Here is a 14,670-nt window from a genome sequence, read left to right as displayed (position 1 = left end):
AATCTACAGTAGGATGACTTTTACTCACAAGCAGCAACTATTGTTCTGACAGGCATTGATGGTTCGCTTGGCTCTCCAAACCCAGCCTTGTTTTCCGCAAGAACACGGAACTCGTACTCGATGCCTTCAGTAAGTCCAGTGATTTCATAGCGGAGTTCTGCAACAGACTTCTTGGATGCCCTGATCCATCTCATGGCCCTTCTCTCTTTCTTTTCAATGCAGTAGCCAATGATGTCACTCCCTCCATCCTCAGCGGGTCTCCTCCACGTTAAAGTCACCGAATGTCCATTTACCTTTTCAACCTCTGGTTTGGATGGTGCACCGGGAGGGCCTTGAAACACGGTTGAAAGATCAAGAATTCCAGAAGTTTATACACATCCAGGCACATGCAATCCATCACTATAATCAGACTAATTTGTAAAAACATCCAAAAACCACTTACCAAATTTATCAACCATTTTGACTGGCTCAGAATGAGATGGCTCACTTGCACCGTACTGGTTCACTGCAGAGACTCTGAAGATGTACTCATTGCCCTGGATAAGCTTCTTGGCCACGTAGTGGCAATCGGTGACCTTTTCTTCCAGGATTGTCCAGAGGAGGCGGCTGGTCTCCCTCTTCTCTAGGGTGTAGTATTTGATGGGAGAACCCCCGTCCTCCGTAGGAGCCGTCCATGTCAAATTGACCTTCTCGGAGGAGATGCCGCTGCACTCAATTGGGCCAGGAGCAGAAGGGACATCCAGAACTTTCACCTTGACTGTTTCCTCTTTCACCCCAAATGGGTTGCTGGCAGTGATGATGTAATCACCAGAATCCTTTCTGCCAGCATACTTAATTGACAAAGTAGACGAAGTTGCAGTTGTTTCGATGCTGACAATGTCAGAGGGCTTAAAGTACTTTCCTCCCTTTGACCAGCAAGATGTTGGCACAGGTTTACCCAAAATACTTGTGGCAGTGATGACTATGGTATCACCGGCTCTGACAGTCAGACCCTCCATCACTTGAGCATCGATAGTAATTGTTGGCGAAGCTAACGACACACACAAAAAGGTTTAACTTAGCACAAATCCCGACCAACCGATTTGAAAACAATCAAATGGTAGAGGCAGAGCCACAACTCACCATACTCGTCTCTGCAGATGATTGTATCGGTCTGCTCGGAGGGTGGGCTGAGGGCACCGGCTGCATTCTTCGCCCTGATTCTGAACTCGTACTTGCAGCCTTCTTGGAGATCGGTGACGGTAAATGCAGGTTCCACAACATTCACATTGTTTGCCTTTACCCAGACCTTTGAAGGCAGGTCACGCCTCTCAACAATATAACCGGTCAGTCTGTGGCCACCGTCGAACTCAGGCTCGGTCCACTGAAGGGTCACCGTGCTCCTGGTGATGCTAATTACATCAGGTTTACCAGGGGCATCTGTGCAAAAAGATGATAATCACAATCAATTTGAGAATGTACACTGTTTTTTTTTTTACATTTATTTATATTTAATGCCAAATTGCACTTGCCAATGGGATCCAGGGCAACTTGTGGATCGGTTGGGGCACTTGGTCTGCCGATGCCAGCCAGGTTGATCGCCATGACCCTGAATTCATACTCTAGACCTTCAGTCAGACCAGTGACCTTATGTTCCTTCATCCTCAAGGCAGCTGGACTCGCTCTCTTCCACAACATACTGTTCCTCTCCTTGAACTCAAGATGGTAGCCTGAAAAAAGAGAACAGAGCAGAATAAACCGAGTGCAGTCCTCATATCTTCAATCCACATGTAAACACATTGGTTTAAAGCGGCCAATTCCACCTGATGCCAATGGCTCTGTCCCTTCTCCTTTTTACTTATTAATTAATATGTGTATATATATATATATATATAGACATATATGTGTTTGTGTATATATGTATATACACGCCAACACACATATATGTATACATCTGTATAATGTCAAGGGTTAAATAAAATGTATTGTTATTATTGTTATTATCATGTAATATACACCCCCAAACCCTGTTACATTCTTTTAGACAAAATAATCTCCCACTGGAGCGGCTGTTCTCAGAGTCACTTGCCAAATTCATGCTTATTAAAGGCATGTGAGGTTAGTAATGTGAAGTGGCCACGCTGTCAAGCATCCATATAGACACTCATCAGCTCAACATTTGTGCATTTTGCTTAGTTCTTCTCATACTTTTTCACTTTTCTAAGCTTGGCTGATCAAACGCACTCAGTATCAACAGCACTGCCTTTTTTAATGTACTGTGATGTTGGAAAAAAGTACACCTAATTCAGAGCACAGTGCTCTTTTCCACACCTGTGATTGGAGATCCTCCTGTCTTCCTGGGGTCAGACCAGGCCAGGTAAGCAGAGTCGTGGCGCATACTCATCACCTGAGGTGGAGGAGGAGCATCGGGAACATCTGGGAATGAGCAGTGAGCGTGTTACCTTGGGAGAAGTTCATTGTAACATCACAGAACTGCGGTTCCCCATATGGCAGAAAAATGAAAGCCTTACTGAATGGGTGTTTAGCAACGAGGGGATCTGACTTCAGTCCCTCTCCAACGCCGTATTTGTTTTCAGCACAGACTCTGAAGATATACTCTGTGCCCTCATGAAGACCAGTCACCCTCATGGTGTTGGTCTCCACAGCAGATGAGACCATCACCCACATATTGGTGACCGAGTCCCTCTTTTCCAGAATGTAACTTGTGATTTCAGAGCCTCCGTCATCTTTCGGAGCTCCCCACTTCAGTGTAGCACCATCAGCAGTAACATCTTTGAATTTGATGGGTCCTACAGGGATGCCAGGTTTACCCACCACCCTGAAAGGAGCATATTCAAAATGCGTTTGTTGTTGTACATTGTTGTACATAAGAAGTATAAATATGAGCCACTTTAGCCGCATCTGTGTTCTGAGGTTAAAATGCTAATTGAAAATTCTACCTGATAAAGATTGTGGATTCTTTGGTGCCGGCGCTGTTCCTCAGGGTGATGGTGTACTTGGAGGCGTCGCTCCTCTGGCAGTCCCTGATCAGGAGGGTGGTGTTGACCGCAGAGGATTCGGCACAAACACGGCCAGTGTCAGTCAGGTCTTCATCATCACCCTTTTTCCAAGACACTTTGGGAGTGGGTTTGCCGATGATCGGGATCTTCAGGCGCACTGTGCTTCCTTCCTTGGCAATGTAGCACATGTCTGGCAACTCGCGTAAGTCGCAGGATGGTTGGACTGAGAGGGGAGGAGGTGAGCGTTAAAACATGTCAGCTACTCTGAGTAGACGGACTCAAACTCGGTGCAAACGTGGCATGAAATAGGTTCGTAATTCTACATGCAGATATGCAAGTTACAGATTTTATGAACAGTCTCTTTTAAATGAAATTTTCACAGTGCTCTTCTTGTTTGAAAATCCAAGTAGCCTCTTACCTATTTGGTCCTTGGCAATGACTGCAAGCTCCTTCGCCGGCCCCTCTCCTGTGTCGTTGACGGCCTTCACTCTGTAATTGTACTCTCTGCCCTCCACCAGATCCTTGGCACTGTACTGCATGTTCTTGGACCTCATCAGCTCCTTGTACTTGTCTTCACCATTGAGGACTTCCAGCACGTAGCAGATGATGCGGCTGCCACCATCAGTTAGGGGTTTTTTCCAGCTTATAGTGCAGGAGTCCCTTGTGACCAGCAGGGTTTTTAAGTCCGTCACAGGCCCAGGTTCCTCTGTTAGGGAATGAATAGATACAGTTGTGTTTTACTTTTCTGCCTGTCTTCTATTGACGATTAATTTCTTCTTCTTGATCTCCCAATGCCTTGATAGACCGATTGTTTAAATATATACTCCAAATTCTAAAACCAGTTGTTTTTGCTGACATATGCTGAAAGAAAAATCAAGTAGAACCAGCTGCATTCACCAATAACGATTGCATACACGCTGGGTTTTCCAGACAGGTCTATTCCAGTTGCTTGGTGAAAAACTGCGGTCGCTAAATGAAGCTACTGACACGTGATCCGCGGACAGACATCGCGCAAACCCACCAGACGCTCTGACAGAGTCGACGGTCTCGCAGTGCTCGCCGGCACCGAGTTGGTTGACTGCAGACACTCTGAAGTAGTAGGAATGGCCCGCATTCAGGTCGGGCACTTCGAATGCGGTCTTAGTGCAGTTATTGGAGATGATGGACCACGCCTTTCTCTCCGTATCACGTTTTTCCACAATGTAATGGGTGACTTCACTTCCGCCGTCGATGAGAGGAGCATCCCAGTAAATCGAGGCACTGTCCTTATTCGTCTCTTTCACCACCAGATTGACCGGCGGTCCAGGGGTGTCTTGAGAGAGAGAGATGATAGTACCTTTAGATACGTTCCTCAGTGAAAAATGAATGCCGTCCCCCAGGAATCACAGCGACGGACTCACCGAGAACCTTGACTGCGATGGTGTACATCTTCATTCCGGCCGGGCTTTCGAGGTTCAAAATGTACTTCCCAGCATCATATCTGTTGACATTCTCCACCATCACCATGGTGTCAGTGTTGGTCGACTTGATGACAATTCCCTGCCGGTCTTTGATATTAGTGTTCATCTTGGCCCAGGTGATTTTGGGAGCAGGGCGACCCTTGATCGTGGCCTGCAGCCTCATGGTGGCACCGGCTCGCAGCTCCAGACCCTCCTTCAGCTCTGCACTCAGCTCCGCCTCAGGGGGAACTGCATTACCACATGAAAGTGTATTATTAACGTCATTTCTAAAGACCATCCGGAAATAACATACACTTTATTCCACAATATTCCTCCTGAGAGTCCGGAGCCATTTATCTTTTTCATGCCCTTGTTTAAATGAAACTGAGTATTTGGTTCATGTTTTAAGTTTCCCGTCAGGCATGGTGTTATACCATGACTAAATAACCAAAAGGTTTTGTAACATTTGGATTGTGAAAGTTAACACTAAACATCTTTGAGGTGAATACCTTTTAACATATTAGTTAAATAATGGATATGGCATAGCTGGAGTGAACTAAGAGAGAAAAAGTAAAACAAACAAACCAACAAACAAAAAGAACAACAACAACATACCAACAATGTCCTTTGCCTCATGAGTCCCAGGCACTTCCACTGGCTCACTGAAGCCGACCTTGTTGACTGCGGTGATGCGACACTGGTATTCAGCCTTGTGAAGGAGGTTTTGGATTGTGTAACTGGTGTCTTGCAGGTTCCTGGGAGCGTTGCAGCGTATCCAGTCTGCGGTGCCGGCCCTCCTGCACTCCACCAGGTATCCCACGATGGGGCTGCCGCCGTTGCTGGCCGGAGCGTCCCATGCGAGGCTAATGGTGCTGTTTGTGGTGTCCGTCACGCTGGGTCTCAGCACGGGTCCAGGAGGAGCTGGTTCAAGAGAACGTTGCCGACAATTAAACTGATTATACAAGAAGAGCTTTGATTTCAAGAACTTGAGAGCGTTTTAGAGGTCAGGTTACTCACTGATGGGATTCTGGGCCGTGGTGCCAGGAGAAGCCTCGCTTGGCTTGCCTGGTCCTGCCAGGTTGACAGCAGTGACTCTAAATTCATACTGTGCTCCCTCACTTAGACCTGCAACGTCCAGGCTCCGCTCCGTCATGGGCTTCCTGCTCTGCTTGGTCCAGCTCAGGTCTTTGCTTTCTTTCTTTTCCAGAATGTAGCCCAGAATGGTTGACTTTCCATCATCTGCTGGCTCCTTCCAACTCACGGTCATTGAATCCTTGGTCACGTTGGTGATCACAGGGGCCTCACATGGTCCGGGGACAGCTGGAGTAGATATTTAGATTTGAAGAAGTTGATTTGAAGACGATTTGAAGTAGAAAGATATTATTTGATCATTTGTTGAATTGTTGAACATTATTTCATTCTCTCCGATAATTCTTCGTAGAAGACGATACGATATGTATTATCAATTCAGGGGTCACTTCCGATGGAATAAACAAGGAGTTACAGCTTAATGTGTAAAATGTCCAACTCACTATAGGGGTTCTTCGCTGTGACGGGGCTGGTGATGAGCGGGTCTCCAACACCCCATGTGTTCTCAGCACGGATTCGGAACTGGTACTCACGACCCTCGATCAGCTTCTCGACATTCAGTTCAAGATTGTCACTCTTGATCTTGGCAGTAACCTGAGCCCAGTTGGCTCTGCTGGTCTCACGCTTGTCCACGATGTAGTTAGTGATCGGGGCATCGCCGTCCTTCAGCGGTGGTGTCCAGGACAGCTTGATGCTCGTGGCAAACACCTCCAGGTATTTGGAGGACTCAGGAGGGCCAGGAACATCTGCGTCAACAAAAATAAACAGATAATGAAAACATAGTTCATCTTGGGACTTGAAAAAACAGACATCCATTTTCAATCCAAAATATTAATTTTCATCAAAAAATTTCTCATAGGCTGTGAAAATAATTCATGTTCATTTGCATAAGATGAGCTGAAAGTTTTAATAATTCTGTTTGGAGCGGACTGCGAGTCGCCATTTCCGAGCAAATGAAGGTTCCTACCCAAGACGTTGACCTGGATGTCAGCAGTACCGGAGCCGCTGGAATTCTCAGCCACGATGGTGTAAAGTCCGGTGTGTTCCTTGTTGACATTAACCATCTCCAGCTGGAAGTGATTTCTTTGACGGGTCATGACCTGACCCTCGGCCGACTTGAGGCTCTCGTCGCCTCTCTTCCAGGTGACTCTGGGCATTGGCTTACCGAAGACTTCTGCCTCCAGCAAGATTGTTGTTCCAGCCTTCACCTTCAAACCCTTTTGCATTCTGGCGTTCAGCTCCACCTTTGGAGGTACTGCATTCAAACGGTATTTAAACTTGTGTTAATATTTGTTTTAGATAGATAGATAAATAAATAAATACAAATATAAACTCACCATTCTCTGCACAAACCAAGATGGGCTCTGAGGGCTCAGATGGTTTGCTGATGTTCACAGCAGTTTTAGCAATGACTCTGAACTGGAATGTCAGGTCTCTCTCCAAGCCGGTCACGGTGTACTCCTCTCGAGGGACATTCTGGCTGCTGGTGTTGCAGCGTATCCAAGAGTCTCCCGGCACACGCATCGCCTCCACATAGTAGCCGATGATCTTGCTGCCACCGTCGTTCTTGGGCCGGGACCAGACGAGCGAGACTGAATTTTTGGTCATGTCTATGACCTCTGGTTTACCCGGTGTATCTGTAAGATATGCATATCAGTAAACTTTAGTAGACTAAAAGGACTAAATGCTGGAAGTTTTTTTGCAGAGATGCGGTAATTGAACATACCGATGGGTGTTCTGGCAGTTACAAAGTCGGTCTTCTTGCTCGGCTTGCCCTGGCCTGCCCGGTTGATGGCAGACACTCGGAAGGTGTATTCTAGACCCTCAATAAGGCCAGCACAGGGGTACTCGGTGGTGCGGACAACAGTGTCATTGGCTTTCACCCAAAGCAAGCTGTTCCTCTCCTTGCGTTCGATGTAATAACCGGTGATGGGGCTACCGCCATCGCTCTCGGGCTTTTCCCATGCCACAAACATGCAGTCCTTGTTGGTCTTGTTCACATGACAATTGAGAGGTTCACTGGGGACATCTGAGAGGAAAACAATGGAATTAAAAGTTTTGTTTTGTCGACTGATGAAATAAATAAGTAACCCCTGTCAAAGTCTCTTCGTGGCACCCGGACTTGATATTTCTTCCCTTGATGAAGACGTAGAACCGAAGAAGCCTCTCGGATGAAAAATGAAGCGCCTTCAAAGTCCAGTTGCCACAAAGAGGTTTTGACAAGGACTGGCCGCTGCCATAACGGCCGAAAGCCTCTATAAACATAATTAATTAACCCACGCATGCATGCAGGACAGAAAGTTTACCATTTTGAATTGGCCCTCATTTGTGGGCTCTGCACATCATGCATGTCTAAGGTTTTGAAGAAGTAGTAACATCGCCCTGCATAAAATGTGAATCAAATAAATAAAAGCAAAACAAACCGAAGGGGAACTTGGCAACCATCCTGTCGGACTGGATGGGGTCCGAAACGCCGTAGCGATTCTCTGCTCGGATACGGAAGACGTACTCCTTTCCAGGGATGAGTTTTCCCAGCCTGCAGCTGGTCTTCTGGCAGGAGGAGACGGCCGTAACCCAGTCGCCCCTACTCACATCACACTTCTCCACCACATAGTTGGTGATTTTACTTCCTCCATCCTCCAGCGGACTTTTCCAGGACAGAGAGCAAGCATCTGAATCAATGTCACTGATCTCCACTGGACCCTCAGGAGGACCCGGGATGTCTATTGACATACAAAAGAGGAGAAAAATGATTAGACCCACAGGCCGTGAAGAGTTAAGGGGATGAATCATTCCGCAACGGCCGATTGAAAACCAAATAAAGACGTAGAAATCTCGGTTCAACACTGACCTCTGATGATGATCTTCAGAGACTGGACTACCTTTGCGGTGCTATTTTCAGCCACAAGGCTATATTCTCCACTGTCCGTCCTTGAAACCTCCTTTATGATCAACACGCTTAGATTGCCGGACTGATGTACGGCCAGACGGCTCGACGGGACCACCGCGCTCTCGCCACACATCCACTTGCAGACTGGAGAAGGTTTTCCTGAGACGACCGCCTCCACTCTGAGCTTCGCTCCAGCACGTGCACTCACTGTCTCTGGCATGACGATCTTGGGCTCCACTGCGAGGAGGAACATCGTTACACTCGAGCTGGTGGACGTTCACTGGGATTTTTAAAGGTTAGCAAAACGTGGAGCACTTTCATTCATTATTTTTGAAAGGGCTCAGAGCAATTTGAACGGTCAACTGTGACCTGGAATGAAACGCTCCAAGAATTAGCATTGTGGCTTCCTCAAAGCTTGTTATATAATCATTATCATTGTTCAAATTATTTTGTGCAAATACACAATTTTTTAATAGTCTAACATTATTGAATGCTATACAACTTATTTACAAATTTTAAAAGTCAAAGTGGTTAACAGAGAAAGTGAAAACAAATAAAACTGATACATTAAACTCCCCATTGATCAAAATAACTTGTAAAGAGTGATTTGTTGAGTCTGTTTGAGGAGAGACGACGTTTCATACAGATCTCATTTCAGAACTTACACATCTGCTCCTTCACTTCGATTGGGTCACGAGTCTCAGTGAACAAACTGAGACCCATGATATTCTTGGCGGCAACCCTGAACTTGTATCTCTTGCCCTCCTTAAGACCGCTGACACTGATGCTTAGACCCTTGACAGTGGTGTAAGCGTTCCACAACTCCTTCTCAGGCTGAGCCTCCTCATGCTCCTCAACAACAGCAGGTGGTGCTTGTGCTGGAGACTCGGCCCCTTCTGGAACCTGTGGGAAGATTCTGATTAACAATCTGATATCAAGAGTCATGAGGCATGAGGCGACAAGAGTAGTTATGTAATTCCCCAGTGATAGTATACGACAAACCTCTGCAGGTGCTTTACGTTCTGGAGGAGGTTTGACCTCAATGTATTCAATCACATAACCATCAATCTTTGCACCACCATCCCTGGATGGCTTCACCCAGCCGACCGTTGCACTGTTCTTGGTGATGTCCAGTACCTCGATCTTCTCACAGGGATCGGGTTTGCCTGAAAGGGAAGTCAAACGGGTGTTTTACGATCCAGAACACATCAAGGGATGCTTCCGTGCAGAAGGAAAACGTTCAGCTTCAGCGCGCCAAACCCTGTAACTCAGACGTGATACTTACTGACAGGATCAGATGCCAGGTAGGATGTGGGCGACACCCTGGGCACTCCGGGTCCATACTCATTGACAGCTGTGACTCTGAAGTAGTACTCCGTGCCTGGAATCAGACCACCGACTTTGAAGGGAATCTTGTCCTTCTCGACTTCTGACTTAACAGTTGCCCATGTCTTGCGGTCAATTTCACGCTTCTCAATGATGTAGTGAATGACTTCACTGCCACCATCAACCTCTGGAGGACTCCAAGAAAGCATGGCTGACGTTTGTTTGATGTCACTGGCTTCCAGATTCATCACGGGTCCGGGAGTATCTGTCAGGGGAAGGAGAGGGCGGTAATCGGACATGTTGGTACACAACCATACACTGACCAAGTTTTGAAAAGCGTCTCGAACTTACCTAAGACCTTGACATTGACAAAGACTGCCTTTTCACCCGCAGGGCTCAGCAGGGTCAGGCAGTATTTGCCAGAGTCATCACGGGTGCTGTCAGGAATGACCAGGAAGGTCATGGTGTCGATGATGTCAACATGTCCCTTCCTGACAACATTATCAATTCCCATCCTCCTCCAGGTGACCTTGGGGGCTGGTCTTCCTCTAATCGTTGCACATAGTCTTATGGGACAGCCAGCTCTTACAGTTAGCCCCTGCTTCAGGTTGGCGTCCAAGTCAATTTCTGGTGCCTCTGTTTAAAACAGAAATCAGAAATCATGAGCCTTTCACTTTATCTGACAAGAGGTTAATGTTTAATGTGAATGAAAACAAAGTCTTGACATCTCTGGCTGTTCAAAGTTACAAAATGATAAGTGCAAACTCCTACCTAGAATCTCGCGGGGAATCACAGCTTCATCCAGATTGCAGGGCAGACTCATGCCCACCTGATTCTGAGCCGACACTCGGAACTCATAAAGGAGTTTCTCATCCAGACTTGTGACGGTAAACTCGCACACGACAAGTTGAGCAGCCACATTGCACCTCTTCCAACCGTCATCTCCTTTCTTGCCGGAACCCTGCACCCTCATTTCCACAACATAACCAATGATGGGAGCACCACCGTCAGACACAGGCTTGGTCCATCCAAGAGTAACAGTGGACTTGCTGCTATCCAGGACCTTCATGTTGGTGGGAGGTGCAGGAGGTCCTGTAAAAAGTAAAAAAAAAAAAAAGGTGTGCATATATGTCTATATTTATACGTAAAAATTCACATACACAAATACATCTATGTGAGTTAAATTACAAAACAAGCAATGCATAAAATAAGTCAATTTTACAATCGTATGGTATGAAACCGAACTAAATACATCTTCCTCATTTACTTACCGAGAGCATCCTTGGCCATGATGGCACGTGAAGGTTTACTTGCACTGCCAACACCAATTTCATTTACAGCTTTGACTCTGTACTGGTAGTCATGGAGGGGTAGAAGACCGGTGACTATGAGGCGATTTGCAGGAATTGGATCCTTGTTGACAGGAGACCACCTGACTGCATGCTCCTCACGTTTCTCCAACAGATAACCGATGATTGGCTTTCCACCATCGTTCTCAGGGTCTGACCACTCAACGGTCATCTCCTCCTTGGCGATTTTGGTGACCTCGGGTGCTTCAGGGGCTCCGGGAACACTGAACTGTGTGCCAGCTACAATGGCCTCAGTCTTCACAGCAGGGCCTGGGCCCATCTTGTTCTCAGCACGGACCCGGAAGATATATTCATTACCCTCGGTGAGTCGGGTGACGTTGGCTTTGTTTGTGATGACAGCATTGGAGTGAACAGACCAGACTCCCCTCTTGGTATCACACTTCTCAATAATGTAGTTGTAGATGTCACAGCCGCCATCATCCTCTGGTACGTCCCAGGCCAGATGGCACCGGTCAGTAGTGATGCCAGAGACCTTGAGTTCTCTAACAGGGCCTGGTCGGTCAAGCACGTTGACTTTAGCATGTGCAGAGTAAGTCCCTGCACTGTTGGTGGCAGTGACCACATATTTTCCGCTGTCCGATCGCTTGGCACCAGTAAGCAGCAACTTTGAGAAGTCAGCCCCAGTTTCAATCTGAAGCCTGGGACTCCTTTTAATCTCCTCCGTGCTATCGTCCTTGGTCCATTTTACGTCAGGCTGAGGTTTGCCCTTGACAATTGCCTCGATAGGAATGGAGTCGCCTGCCTTGACCACCAGGGTTTCATCCAGTTTTATCTTTATTTCTGGAGCCACGAGCTGCTCCTTCACAAGGACCTCAGCTGTGGTTACCCAGTTGCTCTCACCTCCCTCATTCTTGGTCTGAACTCTGAACTGGTAGATCTGGTTTTCAATGCACCGGTCTGCCATGAAGTAAGTCTCCTTGATTGCACCTTTATGGAGTCTCTCCCACTCATCGGCCTCCTTTGGCTTCTTCTCCACGTGATATGCCAGGTTACGGCTACCTCCATCATAGTCCGGCTTCCTCCATTTGAGGAAGCAGAAGGTCTTGCCTATCTCGGAGATGTGGAAGTCAAGTGGTTCTCCGGGTTTCTCAACAGGATCGACTGCTAGCACAGCTGTCTTGGTCTCAGTGGGTGGACCAGCACCGATCTTGTTTTCTGCACTGACACGGAAGAAGTACTCGCATCCTTCTGACAGCGGTGCCTTTATTAGACGCTTGGTGCAATCACTGGACACCAGTGTCCAACCTCTCTGGCTTGGCTGACGGCTTTCAATGATATATTGCGTTATCTCACTGCCACCGTTGTCCTCTGGGTTCTCCCATGACACCATGCAGGAGTTCTTGGTCACATAAGCCACCTTAATATTCTGACAGGGTCCGGGTGTGTCCAGCACATTGACAATAATGGTGGCCTGTGCTTGCCCACTACTGTTTTTGGCCACAATGGAATATTTTCCGTAGTCCGATCTAACTGAGTCATTGATAACCAGTTCACACAGGGGGTAGTTGTTATTGATTTCAGTGCGCTTGTCCCGGGACAAGGCTCTCGCATCCTTGGTCCATGTGATCTCTGGATCAGGTCTGCCCTTCACCCTGGTGATTAAACTAATTATTTGCCCCGCCCTGACGGTCAGAGAGTCACGACAAGACACATCTACAACAACTTCAGGGGGGACCAAGATGTCCTTGGCCAAGATGGTCTCAGTAAGTTCCCTCGGTTCACTGTCTCCCACCTTGTTGGTGGCTCTGATACGTACTCGATATTCCATTCCTTCGATCAGGCCTTGAACTCTGTGGGCACACATCTTGATGAGGTCCTTGTTGATTCTGTCCCATTGGGCGGATCCTGATTTTTGTATCTCAACTACATAGCCCAGGATGGGACTGCCTCCATCTCTTGTTGGCTTAGTCCAGCAGATGTCAGCGTAGGACTTGCTCCAATCCTTCAGCTTGGGATTACCAGGGGGTCCGGGCTTAGTGATTGCACGGATGGCCTTGATGGGGTCAGACGTGAAAGAGGGTTCACTAATACCAGCAATGTTCTCTGCGAAAACTCTAAATTCATAGCTGTTGCCTTCAAATAGACCCGAGACCCTGTATCTGAGGTCCAGCACAGGTGTTTTGTTGACACGGATCCACTTCCCTGTCATCTCTCTTCGCTCAACCACATAGCCGCTAATAGGACTTCCTCCATCATACTCGGGCAAGGCCCACTGCACTGTCACAGCATTCTCTGTGATATCATAGCACTCTGGGAAGCCTGGCGGGCCAGGAGGGTTGAACAAATGCTTGGCAATAGTGGGCGGACTCTCCAGGCCAGCGCCAATGCCGATCTTGTTCTCTGCACGGACACGGATAATGTACTCGCGACCCTTCTCTAGTCTGGACACCTTAGCTTTGGTGCTGGTGCCACTGGAACTCACGACCGACCACGGTTCCCACGGCTTCTTCACATCCTTCTTTTCAACTACATAGTTGGTGACAGGGGTGCCGCCGTCATCTTTCGGTGCTCTCCACTGTATCATCATGTAATCAGGGGTAACCTCCAAGATATTAATGGGTCCCACAGGTGGCCCCGGAAGATCCAGTACAGTCACATGCAGGGCGACTGTCTTGCTGCCCGCAGGGTTTGACACAGTGAGGACATACTCTCCGGTGTCTTCTCGCTTGCACTCGGGGATACTGAGGACTGTGGAGGCTCCGGTAGACTCAATGTGATAGCGTCCTTCGGATGTGATTTCCTTATCATCTGTCATCCACTTGGCAGTGGGAATGGGGATTCCAGTCATCTTGGCGGGGAGAACAATAGCGCTGCCTGCCTTTACAATAAGACCCTCAATGAGCTTCACATCGACTTCGATAGTGGGCAGCACTGAAAGGGAACAGGACAATGTTAGATATCTACTCAAGATTGAAGATAAGAACTGTGTCATGAAGGCCTTCCAAAAAGAATCTTACATGTCTTCTCCTGGCAGGTGACGGGAACACTAGTGTCAGGGCGACTAACCCCAATGGCATTCTGAGCTTTGACCCTGAAACGGTAGCTTTTCCCCTCTTCCAGACCAGTGACATGTGCGCGGTTGCTGCTGACAGTTTTAAAGGTTACCCAATCTGTTTGACTCTCCTCCTGGTGCTCAACAATGAAGCCGGTGATTTCACTTCCCCCATCACGATCAGGCCACTCCCATTCTAGCCACACCTCAGTCTTTTCTACATCAGTATGATGAAGGTTCTTTGGTGGACCGGGAGGATCTGAAAGATGGACACAGTGAGTTGCTGATGATTTACATCTTTAGATTTTTGCAAAGGGACAATTAAAATTCGGCGCCTTCCATGAAGATAATGCTTTTTGTGTCGATTAAATTGTAAGATGCACAGTTGTGTTCCTAACCAGCCACGGCAAAATTAGTCATTGTCATAAAGTCGTTGAGACAAATTTTATTTGAGCCCCAAATTGATAACGACCTGCCTCAGCGATGAAGATCGGAGATGACGCCACTATACACTATCATGCATTATTCACTTTTACCCTTTTGCTCGTCACAGTGTCTCGTCATT

The 14,670-nt window shown here is 47.4% G+C and overlaps 1 protein-coding gene across 2 annotated transcripts in view; it reads right to left on the bottom strand.

Moving 5' to 3' along the window:
- The window catches only part of LOC147235142 (titin-like), a 155,954-nt gene that overhangs the window by 41,844 nt on the left and 99,440 nt on the right, over positions 1 to 14,670 (bottom strand). For both annotated transcript variants that reach the window (XM_086146018.1, XM_086146019.1), the window contains 25 exons: positions 14,071 to 14,364; positions 11,015 to 13,984; positions 10,515 to 10,835; positions 10,095 to 10,379; positions 9,703 to 10,008; positions 9,420 to 9,583; positions 9,083 to 9,320; positions 8,379 to 8,654; positions 7,951 to 8,250; positions 7,254 to 7,556; positions 6,865 to 7,164; positions 6,495 to 6,782; positions 5,971 to 6,273; positions 5,456 to 5,758; positions 5,054 to 5,359; positions 4,400 to 4,687; positions 4,021 to 4,311; positions 3,418 to 3,705; positions 2,940 to 3,222; positions 2,511 to 2,818; positions 2,311 to 2,415; positions 1,512 to 1,709; positions 1,123 to 1,419; positions 443 to 1,030; positions 29 to 331 (listed from right to left, as the gene is read on the bottom strand). In XM_086146018.1, coding sequence (XP_086002144.1) covers positions 29 to 331; positions 443 to 1,030; positions 1,123 to 1,419; positions 1,512 to 1,709; positions 2,311 to 2,415; positions 2,511 to 2,818; positions 2,940 to 3,222; positions 3,418 to 3,705; positions 4,021 to 4,311; positions 4,400 to 4,687; positions 5,054 to 5,359; positions 5,456 to 5,758; positions 5,971 to 6,273; positions 6,495 to 6,782; positions 6,865 to 7,164; positions 7,254 to 7,556; positions 7,951 to 8,250; positions 8,379 to 8,654; positions 9,083 to 9,320; positions 9,420 to 9,583; positions 9,703 to 10,008; positions 10,095 to 10,379; positions 10,515 to 10,835; positions 11,015 to 13,984; positions 14,071 to 14,364 — 9,906 coding nt within the window. The remainder of the gene's footprint in view (positions 1 to 28; positions 332 to 442; positions 1,031 to 1,122; positions 1,420 to 1,511; positions 1,710 to 2,310; positions 2,416 to 2,510; positions 2,819 to 2,939; positions 3,223 to 3,417; positions 3,706 to 4,020; positions 4,312 to 4,399; positions 4,688 to 5,053; positions 5,360 to 5,455; positions 5,759 to 5,970; positions 6,274 to 6,494; positions 6,783 to 6,864; positions 7,165 to 7,253; positions 7,557 to 7,950; positions 8,251 to 8,378; positions 8,655 to 9,082; positions 9,321 to 9,419; positions 9,584 to 9,702; positions 10,009 to 10,094; positions 10,380 to 10,514; positions 10,836 to 11,014; positions 13,985 to 14,070; positions 14,365 to 14,670) is intronic.

Source organism: Fistularia commersonii, chromosome 4 (assembly GCF_037954325.1).
Source record: "Fistularia commersonii isolate RoL2024-O1a breed Wild chromosome 4, RoL_Fcom_v1.0, whole genome shotgun sequence".
Classification (NCBI taxonomy): domain Eukaryota; kingdom Metazoa; phylum Chordata; class Actinopteri; order Syngnathiformes; family Fistulariidae; genus Fistularia; species Fistularia commersonii.
This window is presented reverse-complemented; position numbering and strand designations above follow the sequence as displayed.